The 19,467-nt window shown below is 35.4% G+C and overlaps 2 protein-coding genes across 4 annotated transcripts in view; one reads left to right on the top strand and one right to left on the bottom strand.

The window, feature by feature from the left end:
- Positions 1-12,367, bottom strand: part of LOC126355880 (intraflagellar transport protein 172 homolog) — a 372,812-nt gene extending 360,445 nt beyond the window's left edge. For 2 of the 3 annotated variants that reach the window (XM_050006381.1, XM_050006383.1), the window contains exon 1: positions 12,250-12,363. The gene's annotated coding sequence lies outside the window, so the exon portion shown is untranslated. Of the gene's footprint in view, positions 1-12,249 lie in introns of all 3 variants that reach the window. The other variant, XM_050006382.1, reaches the window with a different exon arrangement.
- A 180-nt stretch (positions 12,368-12,547) lies between these two features.
- LOC126355879 (protein virilizer) overlaps positions 12,548-19,467 on the top strand; it is a 97,933-nt gene continuing 91,013 nt past the window's right edge. The window contains exons 1-2 of the mRNA XM_050006379.1: positions 12,548-12,710; positions 13,051-13,163. Of these exons, the coding sequence (XP_049862336.1) occupies positions 12,654-12,710; positions 13,051-13,163 (170 nt within the window). The 5' untranslated portion in view covers positions 12,548-12,653. The remainder of the gene's footprint in view (positions 12,711-13,050; positions 13,164-19,467) is intronic.

Below are 19,467 nucleotides of genomic sequence, written 5' to 3'. Positions count from 1 at the left end.
TGTTCAGTGAAAGACCAGGGAAAATGAAAGGCTGCCAGTGCATGCTTTACCTTAGAGATCACCAACCTTTCTTTCTCAAACAATATAGTATACCATTTTCAAAAGGAAAGATGGAAAGAAGAAATTCAGAAAATGAAAACATGGGGAGTAATTGAGAGAAGTAGGAGTGCTTACAGTAATCCTTTGGTTGAGGTAAGTAAGAGAAATGGTAGAGTGAGAATTTTTTGGACTCTAGACATCTTAATAAGTTTCTTATCAGAGAGAATGACCATCCTGAGAACATGGACGAACTGTTATGCAAATGTGATTATGTAAAATTCATGAGTAGTTTGGACTTGACTTCTGGATTTCACCAGATTCCACTTTAAATTAATTCTAGAAAGTATACTGCATTTTTGTATGAATTTAAGTGTTTTCAATACTATGTGGTGCCATCTGGGGCTAAATGTGTCTGTAGCTGAATCCATACGAGCTCTGGATTCTGTCTTGGGAAGTGAAATGTGTGCAAAATTAATTGTGTATGTTCATTACATTTTGGTCACTGAAAGGACTTGGGAACAAGATTTGGATCTGTTAAGAGATGTGTTTTCAAAATTGAAATTGGGAGGTATGACTTTGAAAATAGGCAAATATGAATCTGGCATGAAAGAAGTAAAATTTTTAGGAGATGTTATATCCGAGACAGGAATTCCACCAAGAAACTTGATGCTATTGCTAATTTTCCTGCTCCTTGTAACAAAAAACAGCTTAAATCATTTTTTGGGTTAACGGGATTCTATAGAAAATTTTGTAGCAGCCAAGCTTTGAATGTTTCATGCCTGTGTGAACTTTAGAAGAATAACACTGTTTGCAATTGGAATCAGGAATGTTAGGATGCTTTTGATGAGATCAAAGGACCATTTGTCAAAGTCAGATATTGTTCAGACTGGATTTGTCTCTTCCATTTTTGTGTTGTGACAGTTAATAGTGTTGTTGGTTTTGGGTGCTCATTTATTTCAGGAAGTTGAAGTTGAAGGTGTTATTGAATACATATGACTTGCATTTCCTAGTAGAGTACAGCAGAAGCATGAAAAGACACACTGTACTGAGAAAGAACTTTTGGCTGTACATTGGGCACTCAACAAGTTTCAAAATTATTTACTAAGTCACAAAGTCATCATCTACACTGATCACAAAGCATTATGTTACCACCTGGTGTGTAGGCTGTACAATAACAGAAGTACTTATTTGGCCTTGTTTTTACATCAGTTCAATTATGAAACCGGATACATTAAGGGTGCAGACAATGTTGTTGCTGATGTTTGTCTAGGCTTCTTTTAGGGAGTGACTCATCTAACAACTTTGCAGAAGGTGAGAAAGAGTTTAAAATTATGTACTTGATAGGGGTGAAAGAGGAAAAAAGAGATCTTGAAAATTTGCAAAGACATCTGGAGGTATCAAAATCATAATCAAAACTGGAAAATGGTTAAGAGCATTTTGGGTAAGAAAGGAGAAGAAAAAACTGAACAATATTATAAGGTACACAAGATTATTTTATTCAGGTGACATAAGACAGACTCAGATAATTGAATACTATGTCGACTGGAACAATGTTTTGATACTTCAATTATTTATACACATGAGAATTTTGGTCATTGTGGATCAACCAAATGTACACAAAGATTCGGGAAACATAGGAAGGAGAGTCAAGAAGAAGAATGCCAGCTGTGACAGATGTTAAAGAGTGAAGTAAGTAAACAAACAAGTAGAAGTTAAATGCAAAACATATTGCCTAATAGTAATCTAGACCCCATGTTGTGGAAGTCTATGGAACTTTGCCTAAATCTAAGAATGGATTTTGTTGTGTTTTTGTCGTGGTTGATATATTTTCCAAGTTCATTACAAGCTTAGAAAGACATGCAAATATAAGGCATATTCTAACCTCTGTGTACCACCTGTCAAGTAATCCTGCAGAAAGATATATGAAAGAAATTGGAAGACTGTTTAGAACATATTGTAGTAAAAATCATACCAGTGGATAGATTGTGTCAGTGATTTTGAGGGTGTTATGAATAGTTTACAACATACTCCAACATGTTTTTCACCATTTGAAATTATGTTTAATAGCAGGCCAGCTAACTTTATTTCTGAATAAGTTGAGTTTCCACCATGTAAAATACTGTCACCACAAGAGGCAGAAGTGTGTCAGGGAGATGATGAAAAAGCAGGGAGGATAGGAGAAAGCAAAGACATGATAGTAATGGCAGATTTTCGAAGTTTGAGGTGGGAGATCTTGTGTTTGTGAAAGTCAAAGAGAAATCTAAAGTGTTGACATTTGAGATAAAGAAATTCTTCGAAATTTATATAGGACCATTTGAAAGTCTTGAAAATCCGCATCCTAATGCATACAGGCTTGTGTATCCTAGGTCTAAGAAGATGTTTGGACTATGAAATATCAATGAACTAAAAGCTTATAAACATGATCCATAAATAAATAATTTTTTTCTTTCTCCTTTGTCAAGAATGTAGTATATGAGATGATGTGATTTCTAAAGTTCTGTCTTGTCTATTGACCGAGTTTAAGTGTATGCCACAATATATTTGCAGGTTCATACAACTATATAACTCTGTTACATAATAGATTTGTGCTTTAGATGTATGCCAAGTGACTAAACAGGTAGATCCTTTTACTTTTTTTAAATGTGACAATACCATTAAATATCTAGTGATAGGTTTCTGATTTTAGAATGCTATTAGTGTTAAATATTATTATTATTATTATTGTGTACTGTGCAGAAAATGATTTAATCTGTCAGGTACTCTTTTGGGTAAAGTTATGGGTGTTGTGGCAAACTGAGTGACGACTCATATTATTCATGTACACTGTAAATATTAGGAATAGTATCTTGAAATTTCATATGTGCAAACCAAACACATGTGTATGTTAAACACAGAATTCTCATATCAGTACATCGTGGACTATGGTCCATACCTCATTTTGTAGGCATTTGTTGGATGCTGCATCAGTGCAGTCCAACTTGTCTAGCTGGTGTACATAATTTCTTTTAATCTGTTAATTGCCAAGTGAATGTTACTTTGAGGTATCTTTAGTATATAGGTGTATATTACCTTACTAGTTTATTTTCATTGCTTTTACCTCTGTTTATCAATGTACCATATGTGTAAACACTTTTTAATCCTTTCTGACATAGACCCTGAATACTTATTTTTTCAATATAAATAGGCAAAACATATGCCATTTGATGTGAGGGAAGTATTAAACATTATACTTAGTACATAAACAATGTTTCAGGATTTGACATGAAAGCCAGACAGGAAGTTACCTATCCATTGGAGTGTGTGATAAGAAATCTAGGGAGGAAACTGAAAGATGTGGGTGGATCCACTTCCACACTCCTGTATGGTTGCATCCTTGTTGGTCCATTCAACTTTCAAGAGACTGTAGGTGCTGGGTAATGTGCTCAATCACCTGTCAACTACATCAGTCTTGTGACTGAAATTTGTAAATTGTTAGCCAATAAATTATCCTACATGCATAATTCTTGCATTTATAAAAATTTCAAGGAAAATTTGTTTAGAAAAGAAGTCACTGCTATAGACAGTGTTATTCCACATAAACGAATGTTTTTTCAAGTAGGAGGATTAACTTCCAAATACATTATGTAACTTTAAATTTTGTTTGATTTGGGTATAATGCTGTGGAAGGTTGATGTTCTACAACAGGTTTCACATTTATCTGGACTACAGTTTCTTGTAATTTTGGAATTAAACTTTGACAATCCTGTATTCTATTTTTTTGCACAATTTTGTACACCATTTGGCAAACTTTAATTACGCAATCCTGTACTGTTTACTGCATTTTCAAAATTAATAATGTAATGAAAACTAGTAGGAATTCATTTGTTAATAAAAATTGTAAACTCTTTGGAATATTATTTCCGCAGAGTGTGAGAGTCATAAGCTTGCCTCTGACGTGATCGGATGCATTTTTGTATAATAGGTGCAAACAATGTAAATTCGGCTTTGTTAATGGCAGAAGTCAAAATACTGTATGATATACTAAAATGTGAGAAAATCAGTGGAAAATATATTTACTTAAAAAAATTCTGCAAGAACATTCTTCCTATTTACTTAGTTCAAACCAACTGTGAGGACCTGATGTTAGATTTATGCTTCAAGAATCAGACCCCTAGACTAGAAGAACTGGAGCCATCTCAACATGACAAGCTAAGTAAACCTGAAAGTTTATTGTAATCTTTGCTCCTCTCAAATTTTCATAAAAGACTTTGCTTATTAATTACTTGGACTGGGCATTCTTTAGTGTGGACAATAGATTTACGAAGGAAGGAGGGAGGAGATTACAACCCCAACCCTCAGAATCAACCACAGATGGACAGGTCTCTGGCTAGCTCTCGGTGACCCACTCCTTCCACTGCACCACCTCAGTCACGATACGGCTGTGTCAGACACCCTGCACAACATCTGGCTCTGAACCACTTGTACAACATAACAGCATTGCACAGCACCATGAGAAAATGCCCACTCATGTCTCGCTCAAGCATCTGCCAAGGCATTATCAGTCACAAGCATTTCACCATACTAACAGCAAGGGTTCTGTAGGGATATCAACCTTTACCTGAGACTTGGACATCTCTGGTTGGTGCAGAGAGAACAATCTTTGGACAGAGTAAAAGGAAAAGCAGTGCATTTTAGACTAATGTCTGAGTTGATGTGAAGTTGCTCTCATGAATAAAGTGATGTTACATAAATTGCACTGTGTGTGATTGGAAGTAGTTCCTACCATATTGTGACTGACTCTTCCTATGTATTTATTTCCTTTCACATTAAACCTAACAGTACTTAATTGTTTGAAGAGCAGCTAAAACGTTCTTCACAAGTAAGGCATGCTACACGATTAAAGTTTACATAGTTTACACAGGGTATTGGTTAATGGTGAAAGAGAATAACTACAACACCCTGTCACATTACAATGCATGCCCACAATGCAATTATATTACAAAAAAATCATGTGTCAAGATCTGTAGCATATGTTAATAATATCCTGTCATTCTCCTAAGCTCACCATCCTACTTGTCTCGGGGTTTCAGGTGGACAGAGAGGAGAACATGAAAATGTGCCTGGTGCATATTCATGTGTCTGGAATCAGTTTTCTGAACAGATTGGAGTTGATGCATGGGGCAAAGCAGCATGTTCATGGTCCAAGGCTTACCACTGGGTGTCCTCAGCACGTACAACAATGAAGTGCAAAACTATGTTTATACTATGGTGAAATAAAAGAATGCGATACATTTGAAATTTAATAAAAAGGGAAACAGGTACTGCACCATTTGACAATGTAAAAACTGCTGTTCTAAAAATTAACGATTTGGAAATAACTGATAGTAAACAGATAGCAGACACATTTAACAACCACTTTCTAACTGTCACTTTTCAAATAGGTTGCAGTGGTGACCTAAGGAAGTTGCAGATATTCTGAAACTCAACTTTCCACAATGCTTTAATGATATAAATGTAACACCCATAACTGTTAATGAAATAAAAAATGTAATTCACTTATTGAAACGTAAAGGGTCTTCAGGTATAGATAACATCTCTAGTAAACTAATGAAAGGCTGCAGTAATGGTGTAAGTGTAGTGCTTGCTCACATTTGCAACACGTCTCTTTATGAGGGTTTTGTTCCAGAGAGAATGAAATATGTCATTGTGAAATCCCTTTTCAAGTCTGGCGATGCTACAGATGTCAAAAATTATCATCCTGTCTCTCTCTTAACAACATTTTCAAAGGTTCTTCAAAAGGCAGTGTATAGCAGGATTGTGGCACATCTTGATAGACTTAATATTATTAACCACAGATAGTTTGGTTTTCAAAAAGGGGTTTCCACAGAGCGTGCCATATATTCACTCACAAATGATGTCTTGGAGTCTATTAATAGGAAGAAGTCACCAGTTGGTGTCTTCTGTGATCTTTCCAAGGCCTTTGACTGTGTAAACCACAAGATACTCTTGGAGAAGGCATATCATTAAGGAATCAAAGGGCCTATAGGTAACTGGCTAAAATCATATCTTGAAGACAGGAAACAAAAGGTGGTTATGAATGGCTGCAACAAAGGATCTTCTAATCTACTGGATTCTGAATGGGGCAAAATTCAGCATGGAGTTCCCCAGGTATCTGTCCTTGGACCCTTGCTGTTTTTAATATATGTTAATGATTTACCCCTGTCCATTAGTAAAAATTGTGAATTCATAATGTTTGCTGATGATACAAGCATTGTAGTAGATCGTAAGTCTACTGCAGATCTGGAGACTGATGTTAATAATATACACAGAGAAGTTACAGCTTGGGTTTCAATTAATTCTCTTTCAGTCAATATTAAAAAAAACTAATTTTATACATTTCCACACAAAAAATAAAACTCTAGAAAATATAGTAATTGCTCATAACAACCAGGAACTAGAACAGGTGCAATCCACTAAATTCCTGGGGGTTCACATTGACGGTAGGCTCAACTGGGAACACCATGTGTCCCTTACTCTAAAATGGCTTTCATCAGCAACTTTTGCTCATTTTGGGGACATTAACATTTTACAATCAGCTTACTTTGGATACTATCACTCATTAATGAGTTACAGAATAATCTTCTGGGGTAATTTACCACCCTAAAAAAAATCTTAACTGCTCAGTAGAGGGCAATCAGAATTATGTGTGGGGTTCCTCCACGAACCTCATGTAGAAAACTTTTCGCACAGTTAGGTATACTGACCACAACATGTCAGTACATATACTCTCTGATGAATGTAGTTAATAAAGACTGTGCTCAGTATGAAACAAACTGTTCATACCATAACTACAATACTAGAGGTAAAGATGATCTACATGTTGAACTAAAAAATTTACCACTTGTACAGAAGGGAGTAAAGTATGCTGCTATAAAGACTTTTAATGTATTGTTATTAGATGGACGATACACTATTATGTTAATGTTATAGTTATAATGTTATAGTCTGAATTGCTATACTAGTTAAATGACAGCTTGTAAATGAGAAAAAGTGATACTTACTAATATCTATCTCATTGTATTATATTACTATTCTGTAGCATTAATTGTATTTGTACAATTTTATTGACATGTTCCACATCCAGGCAAATACTCACATGGAATATGCATACCAAATAATAATTTAAAAAATAATAAAAAATAAAAATTGTAAGATAAGTACAAAGGCTGGGTAATATAACAGGGTCAGAAAACAGAAGACTCACACTTGGACCTCACAAATCAGAGAAAGATAACCAGAAAACCGATAAGGTGGGTTAAATGGCAGTATCAAAATGATAAATTTTAATGACAGAAACAAATAGTGAGAAAATAAACCTACAAGATACATAAAATAGTTAGTGGACAACTTCAAAGATAGCATCTTCCAACACTAATGCTAAAAGATGAAACAATATGATGGCCCATAGCAATAAAGGAAATACAGAAATTTTATCAGAAAGATTTAACGAACTGCTAAACTGTGAAGATCCCCAATTACTTCTTCAAATAAAACAGAAACCCAAACAAAAACATCATCAGAAAAATATAAATCCATCAACAATCCATGAAGCCTACAAGGACTGAGAGAGTTCAAGAACTACAAAGCATGTGGAGAAGATCAAATATATGTGGAATTTTGGAAACGTGGAGCATTACCAGCAAAGATATCATAACACAATGCATGGTGAAAACCTGGAACAAAGAAGAACTATCAGACTAATGGACATCCACTACCCAAAAGACGAGAAAAACAAATACAAATAACTACAAAGGAATTTCTCTCTTGGATTGCATATATAACCCCTTGTCAAGAATTCTGTACAATTGCTGTAAACATTAACTTGATCAGGAAACAGGGGACTACCGAAGAGGAATAGGCCTTTAAAATTAGTAATGGATGTCTAAAAAAGATTTAGACTTCAAAAAGCTTATGGCTGGAGCCACAGATCTTCAGTGATGTATGCATTAAGGGATTTTGGACTTTTTTTACTAGAAAAATAGATGGTCTATCATTACTACTCTTTGACAGTGCTCTGGAATACTTGGGGGAATGGTACAAGGAAAACCTTAAGAAAATGTATATTTGGAACCAAGAGAGATCAAATAAATTCAAATTGCTTAGCATTCACAAATGACTTAGGATTTCTAGTTAATAACATGTAAGAAACCAGAAATCAGTTATCAAGCCTACAAAATATAGTACAAAAAATATGACTCCAGTTATCATTCAAATAGACTAAGATAATGATAACAGGCCCATTAGTAATGAAACCAAATAAAAGTAAACAAAGAATCATAAAAATTGTGAAACAGTTTAAATACCTCGAAGAAATTATAACAAGCCACTTAAATGAAAAATCTACTTGGCAAGAAAGAAATAATTCAGTGACAAAGCCTCAAAAAGTAACATAGTTTACATACAATAAAAAAGTCTATCAATCAAAACCTTAAATCAAACAATGGAAAATTCAGGATGGAATTAACAATATTATGAAAAGGAAAGCTGCCGCTCACCATATAGCAGAGATGCTGAGTCGCAGATAGGCATAACAAAAAGATTATTTGTGGCAGTCTTATGGTGAGTGGTAACTTTCCTTTTCATAATACTAAAACAAAATTAAAACACTATAAGATAGTAGTACCGCCAGAGGTAATGTACAGAAGCAAGAATCTCTTTACACTCACTATGAGAAACAGAATTGACAAAACACTAACAGTAGATAGAAGAATAGTTAGAACATGCATAGATAAAAAATACCAAAAAAGGACAGTGGAGGATAGTACCAAATGAAGTGATTTTTTTAATTTACTGATCCATTTTCATCTACAGCTGCACAATGTGCACAAGATATTTGGATTTTTATGTTAATATTAACAGTTTACACAGTGAACTGGGGCCTATTACAGATACTGTATGTAAGAAGGGGTTTTTTTGTTTTGGCCACATCACGAGGGCAGAAGAAACTAGATTAACAAGATGACTTATAAAGAAACTCTTGGATCTGAAACACAAATGGGATTGTTCTTTTATTTTATTTATTTATTTATTTTTGAGTTCCATGGATCCTTGACACGAATGTATTGCTATGATGTAGAACGTGTCAGGTTATTACAGTAATATACAGATATATGAAAAAGGACATCCACATGTCAAATAATTACACACAAAAATTCAGATAACAATACAGATAATAGAAGAGTAATGACATAGATGATTGCATAAATAATAGTGCAATACTGACATAGATAATTACATAAACAAATTTAAAGTAATTCATCTATAAAATATTCTGCCAACAAGCAATATGATAATCTACATAATCAGTTCTATTAGAAATGCATGAAATTAAACACAAATTCAAGAAGTATTACACATTATCAAAGAATTCCTGTGAAGAATAGAAAGAATTATCCAAAAGATAAAGTTTTAACTCTGTTTTAAATTTAGTAAGATCCCCAATGACTGATTTAATATGGACAGGAAGTTTATTGAACACTTTTATACTTGAATAATGAACTCCTTTCTGTACCATGCTGAGATTTTTAAAATCTTTGTGGAGATCATGTTCTCTTCTTGTATTGTGATCATGGTACGCACTATTTATTTTGTAAACTGCATAATTGTTGTTCATGAAGCACATTAGTGACAAGATGTATTGACAAGGCATGGTGAGGATCCCCAGCTGTTTGAACAAATTTCTGCAAGAAGACCTAGAATGCACTCTACTCATAATCCTAATAATTCTCTTCTGTGCAACAAAAACTTTATTTGCCTATGGTTGATTTCCCCAGAATATGATGCTATTTGTCATAAATGAATGGAAATAACCAACATATGCAGTTTTGATTGTTTCCATGTCACAAACAGATGCAATTGAGCGAATGGCAAATGCTGCTGAATTCAGTGTTTTACATAGGTCAGTGATTTGGACAGACCAGTTTAGTTTGTTATCAATATGTAAACCCAGAAATTGTGAAGATACAACTTTCACTATTTCTTTGTCTCCACATTTTATTTCAAAATTTTTCAATTTTTTGTTTATTGTTTGAAACTGAATGAAATGAGACTTATTAACATTTAGGGACAGACCATTTGCAGTGAACCAATCTAGAACTTCTTAGAATATAGGGCCACAGTGTTCTCTAGACTGCAGCTGGGTACCTTGTCAATCATAATGGTTGTGTCATCTGCAAATAGGGTGAAGTGTGCTTCTTGTGTCACACACCATGGGAGGTCACTTACAAGGATTAAGAAAAGTAAGGGACCAAGCACCGAGCCCCTGCAGCACTCCACATTTTAATGTACCCCAATCAGAGCTGGCAGGCACCTTTTCACAATTGTTTAATACTACATTCTGATTTCTGTACTCAAGACACTTCCCTACTTTATCTTTTAAGCCATAATGCTCAGCCTTTCTTAGCAGAATCTTGTGATCTACACAGTCAAATGCTTTTGACAGATCACAAAAGATTCACCTTAATAAATATAACATTTTCTTGTTCATTGATTCAAGGAGTTGGCTGACAAATGAGAAAATGGCTTGTTCAGTTGAAAAACCCTTTTGGAATCCAAACTGATTTTATTAAGGATGTTATATTTATTAAGGTGATCCATTATTCTATTGTACATAAGTTTCTCAAGGATTTTTGAAAGACTTGTTACCAATGAAATTCGGTGGTAGTTAGAAACCTCTGCTTTATCACCCTTTTTGAAGGATGGTTTAACAACTGTAAATTTTAGTCTGTTAGGGACAGTACCTTGATTTAGAGATTTATTAAATATGTGATATAGAACTTTAAGAACATATTTGTGGCAATGTTTCAGTACTTTGATAGATATATTGTCCACATCAGTGGAATTTTTGTTTTTCATTTGGCATATCACCTTCTCAATCTCATCTGCTGTGATGTAGGGTACATATATCAGGGTAATTTTCCTCTGCACTGCTTTTTGTGGAAGGTTCATGGCTTCATCCATAGACTTTTTACATCAAATTTGATCTGCTGCTGTCAGAAAATGATTGTTGAAGATATTGGCAACCAATTCCCCTTCATCTACCATGCTTCCATTGTGACACACTTGGATACTGTTTGTATCCTCTGAAACTTTTCCTGTGTCCCTTTTTACCACCTTCCAGATTGGTTTTATTTTATTATTTGATCTGAGAATTTCAGATTTGCTAAACATACTCTTGGATTTTTTAATAATGTACAATCTGTAGTGTTCCCTATGCTAAGATTTATCAGAATTTCTGAGTGAAACATAAAGCATTCTCTTTTTTTATTCCCTTAGTGAGCCACTGCCTCCTACAATCATTCCGGTTTGTGCTTTTTGAAATTTTCTTAGGAAATACAGCCATTCAATGAAATTAAAGTGGATATGGAAGAATTAGAAAGCAACCTAGATGATATGAAAAACAACACAGAAAATCTCAAGAAACGGAAAAATAAGACAATATTATGAAAAGGATAGTTGCAGCTCATCATATAGCAAGATAATAAATAAAAAGCACCAGTTTGCTTTTGTTCTACACCAACCAAATGAAGGAGTACAGTTGTTTAAGACACTGGGGTTAAATTCTAGGGGATGGAGTTAGCTCGATCTGGACATCATGAGTTAGGTCTTCTAGATCATTTCTGGCAAATGAGGGGACAATTTCTCGATTGACACTACCAACCACTTGTTCTATACTCATGAAAACACTTATGTATGTTGTGTGTGTATTTTTTCTTTTAATTATATTATGACGACATATCTTGTATCATTGTGGTATCTCTGGATGAACAAATTTAACGAGTCTTGTTTAATCGTAAAATATAAAAATGTTTCAAGTGTACAATCTTATGCTTATTATCTAGATTATTTTAGCATTTCTTTAGGTCAAAATACAGTTCTTCCTTTAAAATTCGATTGTGAATACCAGAAACTTGAAAGCGCCGTTATTAAACAAGCAGTGCTTCTCATTTCACATGTGCATCGAAAACATTAACTACTCTCCTGGTGATAAATGACTTTATTACGGGCATTTTTATTGTGACTGTGGAAGTTATTACGATATTAAATGTTAAATACTACAGTTGGTGGTTGGTGCAATTGTTTAATCGTGCGGTGCCTTACTGAATATCACAAAGTGCTGTTTCGTGTCGCTGGTGCAGAATAATAAGATTGTTTTGGTACATTATTTCTTACTGTGGATCGCTATTTGTAAGAGCCAACAGCGATTTCATTTAATTCCTAAATCGGTCTCTCCAATTGAGTGACCTAGCATACTTCGCTAGTTCGCTTCATATTTCGCATATCTTTGAAAATTACAGAAATTTGCTTTGAAAGTCAACGGTGTTGCATTTCGCAATCAATCCAGTATCGATATTTTTCATTTTCATTCGTACTCTGCACCATAGTAAATAAAGTACCCATTGTTTTATCTTAATGTCACCGAATATTATTGGATCCAATACGTATAATAATAAGATTGCTATTATTTCCCCATTCAATTCCGTCAGATGTGCAATAAGAGTCCTTGAATATGTAGTTCAGTGCTGTGTATTGTATGTTGGCGGCCCTACATACTAAGCTTCAAACGGGATACTGTCATGGCAGATAACAGCGAATTATTATTTTTTGACACATTTTCTCATGAAAGTTCTGAGGCAAGTCTACATCTTAATTCGAGGCAATAGAAAAAAAACTATCTAAATACATGTGATCGTCCTGTTGTACTTATTTGCGCAAAAGATTGGCAGGAAAATTCAAGTTCATAACCCGGTTGTACTGTGTTACTTGTTTCTGTAGAAGACTGAAATCAACTATTTTTGTTATTTATCTACTAGCGCCATGTTATAACACGTTACTCCTGCCAAATGCTTATAGAGATAAAATAAGTAACCTTGTAATTTAATATATGTTTTGTGTTGGAGAGGGGTGGGGTGGGGGTGGTCTATGGTGACCTGATGATAATGTTAATGTGCTATTTACGTTTTTGTGATCCAGGAAATCAATTTAGATCTGGTGCAGTTCCCAAAACCTGTGTTCATCAGTGAAGTAAGGATTATACCACTCGGAGCACGTGTACAAGCAGATTTCCCAGGTGGTGTGAGATTGGGGTAAGTTCAATTTTTTTCCATGTACACTTGCTATTTTTAGTACCGGATTTTTTTCGTTTGATTGGCATGTTTCATTTGCAGTCGTTGAAGATACACATTTATTTTTTGCACAATACTATTTACAGTAGCTGTCCAATAGCAAGTAACTAATGAGTCAATCAGTGTTCAGATCGGGATATATTTGATTAGTGATCTGTTTGTGTGGCTGCAAATTCATAAGTTCTATGGAATCTAGGTGTTTCTGATATGGACGCTATACACCGTCTGATTCTACTGCTCATTGATGTACCGAACTGCAGGACCAATAGAAGATAACTCCATTTGGAAGTAAACATCTGTTAGCCATTGTATCTTGGTGGTGCCGTGTTGATGATGAAAATCGCCAATGGAAAAAGTTAAGCACCTGTGCGGAACCTTTCCTCACAGGTGATCCAGTAATCATCTGTTAGTGAAGTGCAAATAGTGAAGTGTTTGAAGTGCAGTTCGTGAAGAAAGTGTCAGCTACCTTAAAGTGTAAGTGTAGATGCGGAAATTTTTCTGTGATGCAGACATCAGATATTCAGCCGAAGAATCATAGTGAAAAACTGGATAATGTGTAAAGATAGAGAGCTTAATTTTAGACTTTGAAAACCGATTTTGATTCAGAGCGCATCAGATTGGAGTTCTCAAATGCCCAACGCCATAAAAAGGAATGAATACCCGCAGTCATAAACTGGAGTGATTTTGAAGTACCCGGGTCATCCTATTTCTTGGGATCAAATGGTGGTGGTGTATGCTGCGTAAAATGCATCTTTCATTATCAGCAAGGAGCCATTAGAAAATCAGTTTTGTGGGGTCATATTTGGTAGTACAGTATTATATACCACTGTCAGTGTATATTCGTTTAATAAGTGCTTGTGACGCTTGGGTATTTTGGTAAGAAAGAAAAGATATTTTCTGATATCTGTGAAGCTCTTGTGGTTCATAGTATTTGTCTATTTTTGATAAGATTTATCATAATAAAAAGCTGTTGACATTTTAACATATTGGCCAGATTACTACCAAAGTGCATGTACATTCACAATTTCTAGCTCTTTCACTGATTTGTAACAAAAGTTGCCCATATCCCTAGTTATAAATATTGTTTTGTAAGTAACTGCTATTGGTGTCCTAAATGATGCAAATAATACAGTAATCACTGCAGATTATAAAACACACATCACAATATTAGGTGAACACACATCTACTGTTGGTTATGTGCAGTGTCAACTTATAATAAAGTGACAGTGTTGTTATTTATTAAATAGTAATCATGTATTAGCTTGTATCCCTCATGGAGTCTCTGACTTTGTTACATAATGACTGTTTACACACTAGAGAAGTTGTGAAAACAATAAATATGCACCTGTATTGGTCCCTATATGTGCTTACGTATACCTCCATACAAATGGAAAGCGGCAAATGTGTTTTCTGAATATACGATGTACGTCTTTTTGTATACAATAGTGTGTGTCAAATGAGCCATAATTTTCCCAGAAGTAAATATGCAATTTTTTTACGTTAATGTAATACAGGGTTGTATTTTGCTTCCCAGCTGACCAGCATTTTTGCAGTTTTTTTTAAAAATACAGGCACCATGCAAAGGTGATACTTCAGAAATATATACACACACACGAGATGTTCATTGTTTATTTACTTGCTACATGGTCACCATAGCTCATAGGCATTGATTTGATAAATGGTGATGCTCATATCTTTTAGTCAGTAGTGAATATTTATTTCACCTCCTTAAAATAATTTAAAGGTTTCCTTATTCCAAAACACTGCCACCACAACAGTTTGATATAGAATCTTTTGTTCACAGTTGTATAACATTATAATTTAGCTTCATAAGGTGATTAAAATAATTTATGACTTTTAACATTTTGTTACAGAGCTAATAAGGGATAGCATTGCACATGCTCCACAAAGATGCCAGTGATAACTAATATGCTAGTGTTTGAGCCTATAAATGGTGTGACAGCTGGGTATTAACTAACTACTGATAGTTTGATTGGGATAATTGCTACAGTAGTCAGCAAGAGTAAATCCTTGACTTTTGCAATGTGTTTGGCACATCTGCTTCTTGCGTCTATCTCAGTCGATCACATAACTCGATTTTTTTATGCGTTTCTGTGGCAATGTCTCAGTGTTGCCGAAGCTCTATAGGCAACTATTGTTTCTGCTTGCGGCTGTTTGTATGTCACAGTTTAATGCTGGAAACAGTGCTGCCAGCTGTCAGGAATCTTCTGTCACCGACTGTACTACAACTTTGACATTACTGTAGAAAGGACTGCGTCACCCTCCTAAGATTAAACATCAATACTTGCAAGCAATTTAATCACACTGCAGTGTTTGGTAGTATAATGCACAGTATTAAATTATGTCTGGGTGTAGCACTATTTATGGCACTGCAGTTACCTCTTTCCGTTGAAGTGTTGAGTGCTGTGTGTAGAGTCAGTAACTATGATACAGAGGCATAAATGAACTCTGTGAGGTTTAGCAAGCACATTAGTTGACCTGTTTGCGTTAGTTGTAGTGTTGTTCTTTAATTTAAGATGTGTGTAATAGCAGTCATGCACCAAGAAATTGTAATGGAACTATTGTAGTTTGTAACACTTGTACGTACATATTAGATAAATTAGCCACCGTCCAAGATAAGTGTGTTGAAAAATATTGCAACATCTGAGAAGACTTAATAGATGTTAGTATGTGATGCTAAAGTTGGAGCTGGTCATAAACCTAATTAGAAGTAATTTAGCTCGTACAATCAAATACTGTATAAAATTTTACAGCTGTACTGTCTGTGATGCTACAAGGAAAAGACAGATTGCTATTTACTGTAAAGACGACACATTAAGTTGCAGACAGACACAACTAAAAGACACACATTACTTTTTTCCAGCCGTTGTGGCCGAGCTGTTCTAGGCACTTCAATCTGGAACCGCGCGACCGCTACAGTCGCAGGTTCGAATCCTGCCTCAGGCATGGATATGTGTGATGTCCTTAGGTTAGGTAGGTTAAAGTAGTTCTAAGTTCTAGGGGACTGATGACCTCAGTGCTCAGAGCCAGTTGAACCATTTGAAGACATTATCTTTTGTCTGCAGCCTTCATCAGAAAAGGAAAGAAACGCGCGCGCACACGCACACACACACACACACACACACACACACACGCACACACACACACACACACACACACGCACACACACACACACACACACACACACACACACACACACACACACACACGAGCAAGCACACCTCGTTCTCAGATATCCATTATCTCCAGCAGCTTGGACTGACCTGAGCTGCTAGAAATGGGGGTCATGTGTGCATGAGGTGTCCTTTTGTGTGCGTGCATGTGCGTGTTTCCTTTTTTGATGGATGCTGCAGCTGAAAGGTAATGTTTAAGTGTCTTTTAGTTGTGACTATCAACTTAACGTGTCATCGCTACAGCAAGTAGCTGTCTCTCTCTTCCGCGCATTATTGATATTACAACCAGGTGTTTTCGTTGTTTGAATTTGTCTGTGACAGCGAGTACATTGACAAGACTTTTGAAAACAATCTTGCTGCAGGAAATGCAAGTGCCTGGCTGTTGTTCATTTGTGTGTTCTGGATTGCGAAACACCGTAGCTACGTAAATTCCTATAAAACATGATGTGTGAATCGTTCCAGAATCTCATTTTTCCCTGTGGGAGACTGATAGTCATATCAACTCAAACATTTGAAATGCTTGAAGACATGTAGGCCTACTGATTTATTTCTTTTAAAAAATCTGAGGTCATCAACACACATCCATAGGAGAAATTGTAACAGTGACAACATGCTCATATTAAGGATTCATTTTAAAATTCTGGTGGTTTGTCTTTGTGGAGTAATCAAGGACTAGATAAAACATTCAAATATACCATTTTTTAAAATAACTTCAATTAACTGAAAGATATTGTGCAAAAATTATATTCACCATATTATAAACTAAGCCACTTACTTGTGTAGTGTACACTAGACAATCTCAAGTTTCAGAGTAAAGATATTAGTTTTAGTTGAGTAATTTAAGTGATGCAGTCAACATAGTTGTTAAAATAATGTTAACAGTACGGTAGTGATTGTACCTAGAAAGGCATACTATAATGATTTTGTTTCAGCAGCTATGAAAGCTGTCAGTGACCTATTCTATCCACATTATTTTGATGTCTTAGCACTGTGTGTTTTTGTGAGCCTTGACCATGTCACACTGGGGGAAGTAAACTTGTAACAATGGAGTGGACAATGTGGCATTAGATCCTGTTGAAGTTTGTGGTCATGAGAGTCATGGATAGAGTTATACAAATAAGGAGAATGCTTAACGATGTATGGTACACAAATGAAATGGTCAACAAGTCACAAGTTACCTTTTTGGAAAAAGATTTTGCGGATTAATAGCTTCTGGACACACACAAAACTATACTGTGATGTAGCTACTGTATTATCCAAACATAGTTTTGCTGATGAATAATTTAAGCCATACAGCTGTTACATAAATGTGGAACAGTTGATAAAGTAGTTTTTTTATTTCTATGCAAACATTTGAAAACTGTCGGTAAGGAAAGCTTATACAATTAGCTTACTTGGTGAAGGAAAGAGTTCCATAAATGTACAGGATACCACAGGAACTTTAGATTATTTGCTATTATGAAATATGAATTTTAAATCTCAAGGAGTGGAGAGTTTGTATCAACTGATAATTTCATTTCGAATACTGTTTCTACACAGAGCTCGTAATACCAGAACATTGATATTCTGGTCCATTAAATACCAAGCATATTCATAGATTAAACAACAATTTTGCAAGAAGTTTGCATACACTAGAAGTTTGCATAGAGACCTAATTTCCTTCACAGGGAAGAGTCAAGAACAGATGCAGTGTTGTCATGTTTTTTGCAGAGTAATGTTCACAGCACATGCCATGAGGTGCGCCTAATGGGAACTGGGAGGGTGCATCAATAGCTGGTTGCAAATATCTAATGACAGAACACATTTTACCTATGTGATGAAATTCAGCCGTGCCCTTTGAAAGGAACCATCTCGGCATTTGCCTGGAGTGATTTAGGGAAATCACGGAAAACCTAAATCAGGATGGCCGGATGCGGGATTGAACCGTCATCCTCCCGAATGCGAGTTCAGTGTCTAACCACTGCGCCATCTCGCTCGGTGTGATGAAGTGATTTTGTGGAATCCTGCTATGAATATAACAATGAAAGTGCAACATATTCATAAAGTCAATGTTCATAATTCATAAAGTTCACAAGATTTCATTATAACAATAAAAATAATTGTGAGGCACAGGACATACAGCTTAAATCAGTACTTGACCATTTCGGTAACTGTACCTGAAATTTTTCTAATGGTTTCAGTAACTGTAACTGAACTTTTTATTGAACCATCACTTCCATTAGTTTTGACAATTTACAGCCAAACTTCCTAACCTAACCAAGACCTTTCATCCAAATAGGGCAGTCACTAGAACCCCCATTCCAATAAAAGTAGAAAATTATATGGAAGATATATAGGAAATTTACTTGGACAGTCATTCATAGTCCAGTGTAACCATAAAAATCTGTAAAGATGTTTGGATGGTTTCAATTTAGGCATAAATAATAGATTGTCTTTATTACTGCCTATCATTAGTTATTGAAAACTATAAAACCAATGGCTATGCTAAACACATGCATTTGCAACCTATGTACCACACAGAAAAGTGTCCTGCATGGCACACTATCTCTTAGAGATTTACACCTACTTCTTCCAGAATGTAGCTGTAAGTCCTTTCTTTTAGGAATGCCAAAAAAGTGGTTGCAATTAGTTTTGTCCAGAATGAAATTTTCACTCTGCAGCGGAGTGTGCGCCAGTATGAAACTTCCTGACAGATTAAAACTGTGTGCCGGATCGAGATTCGAACTTGGGACCTTTATCTTTTACGGGCATGTACTCTACCATCTGAGTTACCAAAGCATGACTCCACGCCCCATCCTCACAGCTTTTACTTCTGCCAGTACCTCATATCCTACCTTCCAAACTTCACAGCAGCTCTCCTGCGAACCTTGCAGAACTAGCACTCCTGGAAGAAAGGATGTTGCAGAGACATGGCTAGGCCATGTCTTTTGCTCGATTGTTTTTAAAGCTCGTTGTGCTTGTGTTTTTGTTGTTGATCATTATTTTAGTCTTTCTAAACCAGTTTTCTAGTCTGCATAATCACTTTCTGCTTCATGTGTAGCTTCTGCTAGATCCATTCCCTTAATTAAAAT

The sequence above is a fragment of the Schistocerca gregaria genome, chromosome 3 (assembly GCF_023897955.1).
Source record: "Schistocerca gregaria isolate iqSchGreg1 chromosome 3, iqSchGreg1.2, whole genome shotgun sequence".
Taxonomy (NCBI): Eukaryota; Metazoa; Arthropoda; class Insecta; order Orthoptera; family Acrididae; genus Schistocerca; species Schistocerca gregaria.
Note: the sequence above shows the minus strand (reverse complement) of the source record. Positions and strands in the feature narration are given on the sequence as shown.